This window comes from Platalea leucorodia, assembly GCF_965183815.1.
Source record: "Platalea leucorodia genome assembly, chromosome: 4".
NCBI classification, from domain to species: domain Eukaryota; kingdom Metazoa; phylum Chordata; class Aves; order Pelecaniformes; family Threskiornithidae; genus Platalea; species Platalea leucorodia.
The window spans coordinates 90,943,593-90,957,624 of record NC_138826.1 but is presented as its reverse complement, the minus strand read 5'-3'; the positions used below and the strand labels follow the sequence as shown (position 1 = coordinate 90,957,624).

Genomic DNA, 14,032 nt, shown 5'->3' with positions numbered 1-14,032 from the left:
TAAAACCAAGCAAGAATGGGATTACAGCTAATCACATTAGCCTATAACTTTTTTCCCCTCTAAAAGCAGGATTAAAGGCAGAGATGGGGAACTTCCCACATTCCCACACACCAGCTGCATTCTTCCAGACTCGGCTTGCTGAATGGCTAATAGAATTACCATCCACAGACCTGGGATTTTCAGGGATTACTCTGGAGAGGTTGCCAAACAAACTCACTGGGCCGTAATTCCCAGCTTTGCGCCACCAGAAAGGGACAGAGAGACCTTAAAATGAGATTGAGAAGCACGCGGGTGGGAGTCCCAGCCTGAAGGGGTTGTCATCTCCATTTTGCAAGGGCTGTGGAGACACTGAACTTAATTAAAGTTTATTGAGAAGAATAAAGAATTGAAAGCACAGGACTGGAGATGTGATTAACAAGAGGGGCAACAACGTAAGGGAGAGGGAATCACCCTCCAAGTCTGATGTTGACGTACCTTTCTTTAATTTTTAAAGAGATTAGTGTAAGTTTTAATGCCTTACCAATTCCTGCATTATGGTCGAAAGCGTATGTGACTGATTTAAGTTCTTACCTTCAAATGACACGTGAAAATGCCTGAAAAATAATTACTTTTGTGCAAAGGGCAGGAGGAAGACAGGGGAGAAAAAAAATTCTATTTACATTCTGCAAAATGGAAATCACTCCTTTCAGACAAACTACCCACAAAACTTTATGATCTATGTGATGATATAAGCAACAATATTCACCAAGGTTAGGTTTATGATCAGTATTTTCCATTTCTAAATGCCTACCAAAAACCTGTATCTAAAGGCATACTCTATCCCCAGCAGCACCACACACACAATGCAGGTTTCACTGTACAGCTCTTAAAATTTCTAAAAGAAAAACACTGCAAGTTTGAACTAAGATCAAGTTCTTGGAAAGAAATAGGAAAAAAAAAAAACTTTTTAATTTCCTTTTCCAGTCAAGACACCTACAAATAAATTCAGCAAAGAGAAACAAAAACTAGTTCAAACTGGATTTTAGTTCTAATTTGTACTCCAAAATTTAGCGTTCACTTGTGAAACAAAAGACTCTTAAAACAGATTCAGAAGAAAAAAGCACTTTCTCCAAAATGCTGTTTTTAAAAAACACCTATAACCACCAATTTAAGGGACCTAGTTTTATAGTACAGGCTTCGGCAAAGCATCATCTGCCGCTGAACAAATAAACAAAAAACCAAGACCTGCCCTCAGCCTGCCAAGGCACTTGCACAGACGTGGAGCCAGTGGAATTAATGGCGGGTGGACGGGATGGGACACGGGAAGAGGCACTAAGCTCCCTGCAGGGCCACCGAAACCAACAGAGGTACAACACTTTGCGCTCCCGGGTACAAGCAGAGCTGCTCAGCTGTTTCGTGAGCCCCATCAGCAAGGCAGGGATGTGGGGGTTTTATGCAGCAGCTCTTACCTTTGAAACGGATCATCCAACGCAACCCTGACCCGCTGGAGAGGACCCTGCTCTCAGTTGCAACGCTTGGGCCTGAAGCTATTTCAGGAGCACTCTTCCCAACGAGAAAGTAAAGGAAGGTTTGCTTCCCACTATTAAGTCTCACAGCTTCTTGCTTTCTCCTCCTCATAGACAGGCAGCACAGATTTTGAATCAAAAAGAAAAAAAAGTCCACAACCAAGGATAAAAAGCAACTTCCCTCAAGAGAGAAGAAGAAAACAATAGCAATTAAAAACAATTAAAAAAAAAACGACAAACAGTGGCACTTTGGGCAACTTTTTTCCAGCACTGACATCTCTCTCATTCAAACTGCTTCAAAACCTACCAAAAACCATCTGAAATCAAAGCAGCAACGCCTATGGTATTTTCTTAGCCTTCAAAGAGCTGTGTCTTTAAACATCACACCTGAACAAAAGGACAAAACCCTTGCCCAGGTAGCTCACCATGGAAAGGATCCTGTTTCACCCCAGGGAACTGGTATCAAGTGTTTCATGGCTGGGTAACAGGCTGAAGCTGCCTTTTCGGGAAGAACCAAAGGATGACAGCCACATGGTGACCTGCTACATCTGAAGAATACAGATATCTCTGAAGAACACCAGGGTAACTTTTTTTTTTTTTTTTTTTTGCAAGACTTCTCCACAGAATGGACCACTGTCCAAGTTGTAAGAGCTGGAGGCCCATCCTCAGTCCTACCACCAACATAAGACTCCACCAAGGACCAGACCGTTGGTTCTGGCTGACAGGTATTTTACTGCATTACAAACACGCGCTACGCATCATCTGTTTCTGAGGAGGTCTCTAACACGTACCTAAAGATAGACAAATCATACTTGGCCTGAATGAATCAATGTTGGCCAAAAAAAATGAAAAAAGATCTGCTGCGGAGCTTTGCTGGAGCTGGATCTTTCACCTCTCTGCAGGGAGTTTGGAGAGTAGAAATTATTATAACAGGTCATAAAGGACAGAGGAACAAATCACGGAAATTCAGAAGGGCTCAGGGTGGGAGCAGAGGGGAGGAAATATCTCACCTCTGTCGGTACCTTTAAGCAACGGGGCAGATACACAGACAGGACAGCACAAAGGGCCCTTCGCTACGGGACCAACAGATTTAATAAAAGGAGAACTTAATGGGAAGACTTTGGAAGCAGAGCTATGCCCACAAAAGGATCCCTAGATGATCTCCCAGACCTCTAATGCCAATCCAAGGACACTTTGCCGCAGGATTTCTGAAGCAGTGGTATGCAGGGCATCAGACCGTGAGCCACAAAACCACCACAAGCTAACACCCAAACAGCACGTGCTCTTCTTCCACTCCAACTCACGCATATGCTGTTGCATTGTGTGTGTCCCCTCAAAAAAGCCCAATTGTTTATGGTGCAAAATAAGAGTAGAAAAAGACGCAATCAAAGCTCAACCTGTTTCTTCTCTTATTGTAGCAGAAAACCACCATGGAAAGCATACACGTGACAGTACGTGGTTTCTCACTCTTCTCCCCACCCTCTCTCCCTGAAGTCAGGCGAAGGTGACCACCCCAAGTCACTGTATCAGTGTCATTATCGCCGCCTGCAAAGGAGCCTCAACAGCATCAAAAACAGTCAAGATTGACTACACCGTATGGTAGCACTTCAAAGAGAAGGAAGAGGGGAGGAAAAAAAGAGATTGGAAATAGTTATTCGCCTTTCAGCCACAGTGACCACCAGGACCTGGGGCCTGCTTTCACGAGAAGGAAAGGTGCAGAGCCTACAGGATCCGACATCGTTCCTCCTCCAGCAGAGGAGATGCCCAGTAAAGTTAAAAACAACCTGGCATTATGACAAGTGAAACTGATGGTCAGACAGATCTCCCCACACCAGAGGGGAGAGAGGCCAATGTAATGCTGCTCTCTTTCCTCTTGAGGGACAAGACCCGTTTGACTCCTGCCCGTCTTGGGCATGGGGACCATTTAGAAAGAAGCATTGCCATGGCCATGAAGACCAGGGCCACACAGGATTCAGGTGTTTGTGCAAACCTTGGTATCAAAGAAAAGAAAGAAGGAAATGAACTGAAGCAAAACACAGATGATAATCACTTCAGTGAACAGCACTGACAGCTTACCATTATAAATTTTTCCTTTTTTGAAAAAATATCTATCTTTTCAGTTCTGTCAAGCCAGAGGGTCTCCAAGGACACAGCCCTGCCCGTACCCCTGTACCTCAGCAGCCCTGGACTCCCCCAGCAGAATCCTTTCCCATTAAGCCTCACCATGTTGAATACAGATCCCAAACAAGCAGCAAAGCTCCAGACTTGACACCCTGTTTCATGCCAGAAAGGCTTGCCCGCCACAGCACACTGATAACCTCTTCTAATTTAATTTTTTTTTTTTTTTAATCAGCATGAGGGCTGAGTCATGTACAGGGTCCATATTTTGGTGTTCTCCAGCTATGCGCAGCCCACGCTCCCTCCTGCTCCGAGCCTTCCTTCAAACCACCGCACTTGCCAACGTTGGCTCCCTCAGCTTCGGGTTATTTTTCTCCTTCCCCCTCTCAGACTCTAGCAATTAAACCGTGCTGTGATCAAGAACCAGATATGTCCTTTAGACTGGCTTTGGCCCAGCACAGCTTCTCCCTGAAGAGATACTGGGTGCAGTATTTATTTAGAGAATGCTAAACTCTGCAGACAAACATTTGCCTTATGTACAGTATTGGGAGGAGGAACCATACCTGCCTCCAGCCCTTTTATGAGCTTCATCTGTTGAACAGCTCACGCAGCATCAGCCGTTTAGCACCCTGCCACTTATAACCACAAGTACAGTTGACAGTGTCTACTTATACGGCAAGCGTACCGCTGGATGGGGGAGCTGGGCAGGAGGCACTAGCGGTGAAACCGGCCAAATGGCTGCAATGGACCACTGACCACCTCCTACGCGCTTGAACCTCTGTAATTACCATGCAATAAAACTCCCACCCCATGTCTGTTGGATTTGGGGGGTGGAGGGGCTCGACACAAGCTGGAATTTCTCTCACCAGCTCTGCTAAGTGTTTCGCACTCTGAGCACTTGAAACCGCAACCTCTTCTACTCTACCTAACCTATGAGCAGGGAAACCACTTTGGATAATACTGTGTATTGTAGCTGTCCATCCCAAACATAAACCCTACCAGGTAAATATAACTGGCCAAATGGGAACCAAGACTTAGAAGTCACCTTCCTCCTTCTGTTTAAAGGGGAGGAAGAAAAAAATCCTTGGATAGTTAAGAGACAACAAAATGCGCAATTACTACCGAGTTGCTGCTGCCCAGTAGGACGTCTTCCATTTTAGAGCAGTGAGTTCAATCAGAACAGAAATCCAAGAGGCAGGGGATACAGACCCAGGGTAGGCATGATCCAGGAGCCTCTATCTCCCCCCCACAAACGCTGCTCCAGCACACATGCAGCACCTGCTCCTACTCCAGCCCTGTGCCACAGCAAAATTACTGTGTCTGCTCTGCCCAAATCCACCCAAAGACATCTCCCTCCACTCATTAACAGCACTCCCCTACTCCGAGTCTTGCTTGGGATGCAGCTTAACACAGAGCTGACTTAACCTGTCCTTAAGCCCGCAAACCATATTTCTTCCTCAGGTGATAAATGGATCCCATTGCAGGCATGACCTGTGCTTTGCAGCACCGCTTGCTTTCAAGGTCAAACTCAGCATGTTTCATTTGATCACACTCACAGGCTCAAAGCCATTCACCCTAAGGGGCACAGCCCTGTCCGATTACTTTATAGCATGATGATAACTCCGCCAAGCTGTTCCCACTTACACCTTTCCCCAGCAATGCAGCTGCATCTAAGACAAACGAACAAAGCTGGAGTGTTTGCAGGTGACATCTGCCGACTGCCACCAGTGACACGGCAGAAGGGGCCAAACGAAGGCTGCCTGGGAGGACACAGCCACCCTCTGGTTTCAGAAGTTGGGACCATGCTCAAGTGAGCTGTTCAGAAACACATGAGACAGCACTAGCCTTAAGCCTCTGGGGGACTAGCGATACAAGACAGCTGAGAGGGATGAATTTCATACTTGCCTCATTAGGAATCATGTGTGTGCAACTTAGACTACATTAAAAACACCAGTGCACATGATTTCCTTTTTTTTTTTTTCCTCCTTTTACCCCCATTAGTTCTAAGAAATCAGAGACCACACAGGAAAAGCCAAGCATACAATGGCAGGAAAAACAACTGTGTCGTCCAAGCACAGAACCTTAAACTCGGAATTCGTTCTCCACATTCGTATCAAACCTCTTGCCAAAGCTTATCCTCACTGCCTCGGTTTCTTCACCTGAGGAACCAGAACATTTACACATGTACATTTCCCTCCAAGGTTATTCCGAAATTATTACTTGCAAGACACTTGGCTGATTAGAGGCATTACATAAATATTAGATGCTATACTATAAGATGTTACACAAGGAAAGGGATTTCTGAAGCTCTCAAAACTATCATGAGGTTTCTATAGGCTGTTTTATATGAGTCCAGGCTTAAACAAGAGCCTGGCAATGTATATTAAAGTTAACATTACATTATGCATAGAAGAATAATCCATACACAGGAAGAATGTTTAGTCGTCTTTAGGTACACGTATGGGATTTGAATTTTTAGCTCATTCATCAGGGCCTACTCAGTCTTATGTTCTGAACTACAGAAAGAATAAAGGAACATAATTTTATCCAGACAGAGAAGTGTAAACAAATTTTTAAAAAGTTTAAAAAGGAAAGTAATTCATTATTTCTGTGTACTTAACCTGAGAAGACAGCCAAACAGAACAAGATAAAAAAAGGTATTCCTTTTCCCAGGCGTATCATCCTCCTGAAATTTGTACCGAGCAGATTACATACAAGAAATGTGTTTACCAACGGGGTATGAGTCATGCTCCCAGCTGACGGTTTGAAAGGCTAGCTCCCAGAAATGAGAATGTAACTTCCAATTTGCAGGAGCATGACTGCGGTGTTATCTCCTGTTAATAGGAGGCAATGGGGATTAGAATAAGGCATCAGTAGTTGCAAGCCCTACGCTATCCTCCGACATCAAGATATTGTCCAAGTCGGGACAAGCAGTTTCTGTGCTTTGGTTTACCTCATCTCACAGACCTGGTAAGCTTTCACCTGCTTCAGATTGTTATTACAACGCTTAACGTTTGTATAAATAGTTCAGTCTAGACAGAACATGAAAGGTACTTCAGGTGGAAAAATACTCCTGTGTTATCTTAACTCACAAAAATCAACAAATGTTATGTTGATTGTGCCAACTTATAAATTTATGATCACTGAGAAAGGCTGGAAATTATTTTAATAAAAACCTCCAGTCAATTCTCACGTACATTCATTTCCTACAAGCTAAGTAACACAGCATGAGAAAATATGATGCAACATCATCAGCCTTACAAAACAATCCATACTTAGAGTAGAAAAAAAAAAATCCATAAGCTTCTCCCCCCCTCCTTTTCATTTTGAACTTAAGTTATCGCTGTAACAACATGCCACTGTAATAATGCCACAGAAGGACAGAGTCATCATACTTCACCTACAACTCTGCATTCATTTTGGGTCAGGAGTTACCACACCACAGAGAAAATGTAATTGCTACTGCAGGCCTGCAGAGCAGAGAAACCACAGTATCTCTGAAATGTAACATTATGGAAAAAGAGCCCGGACTTTGTGTCTCATCAAACGAAAGGCACCGCTGGGATAATAAATTGACTTTATAAGCCAAGAAACACACCACGGAAGCCGAGTTTCTGGCTACCTATTATAACTTGGAACTGAAAAGATATCTAAAGTGTCATTTAGAAATTTTTGAAAAAATGAATAAAAAAAGGCAGGCGCAACTGTCATTTGCATAAGGTCACAGACAACATAGGATTGAGACTTTCCCCATTTCCCTTAAGTGTATTTAATAGTACCTTTTGATATTCTCCAAAGAGATGGCAGAAAGGTAAGAGTAAACAGGAGAAAGCAGGTGATACAGAAGCAGCCAGCTATGGTCCCATCCCCAGGATTCATACTATTTAGAAAAGCCACTACAGTACTGAATTCTGGACTACCAGGAATACACATTCAAAATAGATGAAGAGTTTTGTTTTTCTACCACAAAATGCTACTCAATTGCAGCTTCCCTGCAACTCAACCAGCATTTGCAGCAGGCTAGTCATTTGTAAATTCAGCATCTATTTTGTCGTGCCATATGTAATCCAGGGAATTCAACCAGGAGAGGAAGGCTCTGCTCCACCCTGCTCATCCTCTATCTTCACGGGGGAACAAGATAAAGCAAAAGGTGAAAAATAATGTTCTGGGCAGAGTTCAGACGCAAGCGTATACCATCCGAGTCATTTTGTGTTATATATTCCATCTATGCTACTGCCACTACTTTGCCAGATACTTTCAGAGTTCAACGCAGGGGCTGAGGGAAGCTTAGGAGAAGCTCTGCAGGGAAGAGGTCATAACACACTGAAAACAGCATAGAAAGGGACTAGAGGAGAAATTTCCCTCCCAGTAACAGGGCAATCCAAGCAGAAGCTCAGAAACCAGCTCGCGGCTCAGATAGGGAAAGGTCTGGAAGAGCCCTGCGGCCTCAGGAGCGCAGCTGCCTGCGGAGGGGAGGGACAGCAAAGAATAAAGTGTCAGGCAGGATTCCCCACCCTGCACTTACTCAAATAAATCACTTAACTTTTCAGAGAGCAGCAAATCTCCTTACCCCTCTGGATTAAAGGCAGACTTAAAGGAATGTTGGTTAACAGACTACCCTCTCCCTGGGTCATTCCTGATGCATATCAGCTAGCCACATGCAGTAAAACTATGTTAAGGATGCCCTTGATGAAAAAGGAAAAGTTTATTTCTAAATAAAATGATACCTTTAAAAACAAAAAGCTTACTGGATGAAGGATACAATTTTCATTTTGCTTCTATGCAGTTTGATGACCTTTAGAAGTGGCTGTGGTATAAGAGTATCTCTGAAACATCTACCAGCCTTTTGCCATCCTGTAGCATGAGGTGAACTGAAATTCAAGGTCTCAGGTCTCCCATGCAAGGAAGACGCAGCAGGACAGTTGTTTCAGAAGACAATTTTCAGGCTGCTCACCAACTAAGGAAAGCTGAGTCCCTATGGGATTCCCACTGAAATTTCAGGAAGCAATGATGTTTTATCCCAGCATCAAGTATGTTTTTGAAGATTTCATTTGCCTGCCTACATGCTTTGCATAATGATCACACTATTAAAAGAGGGGAAGCTAATAATAAAAATAAAGGCTAATTTACATTTCACTGCATAATACCACAGAGATAAGTAGGTAATTTTAAAAATAAGATAAAATATATGACATGGATGAGCAATATTGCAAAAATATCCATTACAAAAAAGTTCAGTATGAGAGAAGCAAGAAAAAGGGGAGGAGAAGTGCTTCTTCCAAGGGAACAAGTCAGATGAACAGGCATATACCACAGATGCTAAGAAGAAACAGTCAACAGGGTGGGCTTCTTTATCACTACCTAAGTTAGTAAGAAATCCCTGTCCTCAAGAATCAAAGGAACAAGAGGAGGTCCCTGAAAAAACGATGTATTTTGTGGACTCAGACTGCTTTAGTCCTGCATGGGAACCAGGCCTAACCCTGAAATGCTTTCTCCAGCTTGGATGAAACACTGACATGACAACATCAAGGAGCTCCAGTATCATCTGTAAACTGACATGTTTTACAATTAAAAAACATAGCAAACACTTTCCTGAGCCAAAGCCTCCAGGTGATCTGTTCTCAGGGAGAAAATTTCCTCCTGAAGACAGTGAGACAGATGCTGGTGCTGGGTGTGGAGTAAATCTACAGACTCAAACCCCGCTGTGCGGATGGCCCATGGCATCAGGGCAGACACAATAAAGGTGGCACACGCTCTCTTCCTTACATTTTCCGGGCCAAATCCCCGCCTTCTAAGTCTACAACAAACCTCTCCTTATCTTCAAGAAGTAAAAATCTCAGGGTCCAACAGCATCCCTGCGAACAAAACACTGGAATCACTTTTGCTGATTTGCTGCAATGTGGAAACGCGGGGAAGCTGGACCTCGCAGCACTGCAGGTACAACACGTATCTTCTAATTCCTTCATACCAGAGCAAACTAGTAAAATTCAAGTTAAATGGCTGACCTCTGTATTATGTCACAAGTTCCTTGTGAGGACACCAAACTTCCTCCTGACATTCTTGCCAGTGCTCACTTGTACTGTAACAAAAGGCAAACACTGCTCCAATAGTTTCCTTAATATAGATGCTAACACAATGCTAAATAATAGCATAAAACCACTTCATCCCCCACTTCCTCCAAGCAAACAAATTTCAGAATATGTATAACAGTAATTTGACCTTCCTGGTATTTTCCCATTTCTTTTCTCTATATAACTCAAATGCGTCCCAAAAGGAAGGCAGGTATTTTGAATGCATACCTTCAAGCAAGCCTCACAATTATTTTCAGAAAGGCTGGTAACAGCTCAGTAGGAGTAAAAAAAAAAAAAAAAAAAAAAAAGAACAAGTCATATTTGGCAAAACCCAAGTTCATCCTTATTTCTTTCTTTTTCTTTATTCATTAATGGCTCCTGCACTGCTTTGCCCTTGGAGGACAATGCAATTTTGGTAGCACTGCTTTCCCCTTAGCTTCTGCACAGCAAGCATTTTTGACATCTTCCAGTTACAACCAAACCCCATTTTGGAAGATCATATAGATGTTTCTGGGAAGAGCCTGACAACACGTTCACTAGCCCTCTCTCTCTAAGAAGGAGTACCTTTCACTGAGCTCTGCTCCACCAGCGCTGGAACCAGTAAGTGCATGGGAAGGGGATGAGACAAAAGGGAAAAGAAAAAAAAAAAACAAACCAACACAAAGATAAAGCAAAAAGCCAATCTCTTTTCACATAGATAACAATAGGAACTGAGAAAGCCAGTGACATTTTTTGCACCTCTCAATTAACCAAACTGCTCAAATCTCAAAAGAATAACAAGTATACGAAAATGATCCTGGCATATTCTTCTCCTTTCATGATCACCAGAGCCATTTACTTTGTCTCCAAACACTCCCTTCGCAGAAAGTTTCATCTACAGGGTCTACCTGGGCTTTCACTCTCTGGCACCCACGTTTTCCCTCCCCGCCAGTCTCGAGCAGAGCTTGCGGGCAGCAGTGGATGCGCATACCTGGGAGCCAGCAAACCTCCCTTCCACTTTGTCACCAACTTGCAATTACAGTTACTTGCTGAAAGCCACAGCACCTCACGGAAGCTAAAAATAGCAGCACTTACTTGCTTTGGTAAAGCACTGCTTTTTAAGGGACTTATAGTAACAGAACTATTAGAGCTTACTTTTAAACATTTAAACTTATAGTTCCTGGGGATTTTGCTCAGTAGTCTATTCGATTCTTCAATAATCTGAAGAGAACAATCAAATTTAAAATCCTTTAAATATCTCTTCCCATTTCAGTGTCCCCAACCATGTAACAACCTTTTAAATAAAGCTAGTGATCGCTCATTAATAACGCAAAGCCTTCACTATAGTTTTTGCAGTAGCTTTGTTGGGAATTCACGTATACCTGAAGAGACAGCGCTCTACAGCAAGGCAGCTTGTAGCTTGGAAGAGCTTGTTTAGTGTAACTTCTGTACTCCCTGAGGTGGTAGCAACATGGATGGCCAGATACGTTCACGGCTTAGAGACAGCAGCAGGGAAAAAACAAATGCCGAGTCCTGCTCCCAGTATCATCAAAGAAAACAACACGTGTACTGATACAGGAATCAAGTGCAAGGACATGCTTTGCCTCCGCAGCTACTCCCACTGCCAGCGGGATGAGGATCTGCATCCAAACGAACGCTGTCCTTCGCCTAGCTGGTGGTTAAGGTGCTGCGTGCAATCATTTAGTTTGACTGCGCTCAAGGCTGCAACCAGGTCCCGACCAGACACCCTCTAAAGTAAATACCACGACATGAGTGAGCCAGGCTAACAAACTGCTGGGAAAGCCCAGTTTTGGGGTTGGCCAATGGATTTTTCCTTCATTTTGCAGCTCGTGCTCCTCAAGCGTCTTCCCAGACTGGAAAGCACTTGGGGAATAAGCGACCAGCCACCACCAGCGAGCGCGACGGCTGCCAGGTCCAGGGGAAGATGCCCCAAACCCCCACACGTTTCACCACTCCCGGGCAGCGGGCAGCAGTTACGCAGGCTCAGGCCAACCCGGGTTTCCCATCAAAAGCCCTTTCATTCCCGAGTCAAGAATGGAGACGGTTGTTCCCCGGCGGGGACTCCATCCTCGGCCCCCGCCGGGACTCGCGCGGGCCGCTGACCGTTTGCATCCTCGGCCTCCCAGACACGAGACCCCCGGCTGCAAAGCGACGGCCGGGCCGGGCCGGGCCGGGCCGGGCACCCGGCGCCGCGGATGCCGCCCCGCCGGCTCCCGCTGCCCGCGGCGCCGCGCAGGCCCCGGGACGGCGTCCCCGCCGCCTCCGGCAACGCCGGCACCCGCCGCGGGGGGGGCGGCCGGCATCGCCGCCGCCTCTCGCCGCCGGTGCGCCCGGGAGCGGGGTCAGCCCGGCGGGGCGGGCGGGCCCGGCCGCGCTCCACCTGCGCGCCGCAGCCGGGGTCCCTACTCACTCTGCGTAGCCCGTGGTCCAGGGCAGGCGGCGGGTCTCCTTGCTGAGGATGAGGATGGGGCGGGCGATGTGGTCGGCGGAGCACTCCACCTCGTCCGGGGACAGTCCCAGGAACTCGGGTCTGCCGTAGGGGAAGCGGAGGGGCAAGTCCGCGCCGCTGCCGTGGTCGGCGCCCGCGCTGCCAGCCATGATGCCGCCCATGAAATTGGCCACGGCGGACTTCACCCGTGTGAGCATAGTACCCCCGCCGGCGGCGGCCGCGCCGGAGCCGCCGCGCAGGGCGGGGAGCGGGGCGCGCCGGTGGGCAGCGCTGCTGCGGCGGCGGCGGCTCCGGCGGCCCCCGCCGCGCTTCCGCAATGGGGGCGCCGGGCCGCGGGGAGCCGGGCGGGGAGCGGCGGGCTCAGGGGCAGCCGCGGGGCCGCGGGCTCATCGCAGCAGCGGCGGCGGCGGCAGGTTTCCCCCTCCCGGCGCGGCGCCGGGCGCACTCAGCCCGGCGGCGGCGGCGGCGGCTGCTGAGTCATGTGATAGCGAGGCTGGATTTGCCCGGGCGCTTCCTGCTCCTCCTGCGGCACCGGCGGGCTCCTGGCACGCGCCGGGCACGGGCGGCCGCCGCCCCCGCCCCGCTCCCGCCCGCCTCCCGCGCCGGGGGGCGGCCCGCGGCAGGTGCGCGGCGGGCGGGGCCCGGCGGGGCCGCCCCCGGCGGCCCGCAGCGGTGCGGCGGGGGCCGGCGGAGCGGCGGCCCGCCCGGCCCGCGGCCGCCGGCGGGGAGAGCTGCGCGGGAGGCGTTTCACGCCGAGTCGCTCGGGGGAGCCCGGCGCGCCGGGGGCTCCGGTGCCGGCGGGCGGGAGGTCGCCGCCCGCGGTGCGCCCGTCCCCGCTGCCCCTGGGGCCGAGCCAGCGCAGCCCAAGCGGGACGCTCCGTCCCAGCCCCCGGCAGAGCCCTCTGATCCTATGGGCTGGGGGACGAGGCTGCCGCTCGAGGGGTTTACCGTCCTTCTCCTCCTCAAACGTGCCAAGGATATTTTCCCTACAAAGCCATTTCCTAGAAAAAAGAATTATAAGCACCCTCGCCGTGAGGGCGGGCCAGCGGCAGTGGCCTAAAACGAGTCCAGTAGCCGGCCGGCTGTGGGTTGCCCCGGCCTGCGTGGGGAAGGCGGGGGTCATGCCTGCCGGCTAGCCAGCAGGGACGGTGTGGCAGCCCCGCGGGTTGGATGCTGTCATGGATGCTGTCACAGGGCAAAAGTGAAAGGACAAGCCTGAATATCTTCAAATTTGAGGGCATAGATGTTTTAACCCCCTCCTCTGGCTGTGTCATGTTGAGCATGTCATACTCTTTTACCAAAAAAGTCGGGAGGTCTGCTGCAAGTGGTGGTCACCCAAGTGCACGGAAGGGTTGCACGTTTGGGTGTGCCAAGCTTCAGGAAAACAGGGGTGAGGGGAAGGTACCAAGAGTATGTAGGAAGTCTGTCCTCTGCAGCAAGGCTGTGTCTGTGCCCTGTGATGCTGCCGTACTCCCCAGAGCTGCAAGTCTCACCGAAAGGCAGAGTGACCTGCGAAATGGAGCAGGTGGGTACGGCAAGCCATGAGGGTAGCACAGTACCGGGCCTTAACAGGGAAAGTCTGGTTAGTCATCATGCACGGCTAGTGGGGATGATGGGCTGTCATCTAGCTCGCTCATGCTAGAAACCAGCTGGCGTACCACTGAACACACAGTTACACAGTTTGGGAGGCTAAGCCCTGTGAGCTCGTTCGATTTCTGATTATTAAACAACAACCTGAGAGCTGAGTTCCAACAACGCCTGGGTTTGCTCCAGGTTCCTTGTGTACAGACGTGAGAAATATAAAGGTGTTGTGACGCTTACTAGCTTTTATGATAAAGCTGTCTATTAATAAAGTCTACAGAGCCAAGACTAGATCAGTGAACAGGGAT

The 14,032-nt window shown here is 48.0% G+C and overlaps 1 protein-coding gene across 1 annotated transcript in view; it reads right to left on the bottom strand.

The window, feature by feature from the left end:
* Positions 1-12,340, bottom strand: part of PPM1H (protein phosphatase, Mg2+/Mn2+ dependent 1H) — a gene marked incomplete at its 5' end in the record, with an annotated part of 135,809 nt that extends 123,469 nt beyond the window's left edge. The window contains one exon of the mRNA XM_082308950.1: positions 12,105-12,340. Coding sequence (XP_082165076.1) covers positions 12,105-12,340 — 236 coding nt within the window. The remainder of the gene's footprint in view (positions 1-12,104) is intronic.
* Positions 12,341-14,032: the final 1,692 nt, after the last annotated feature.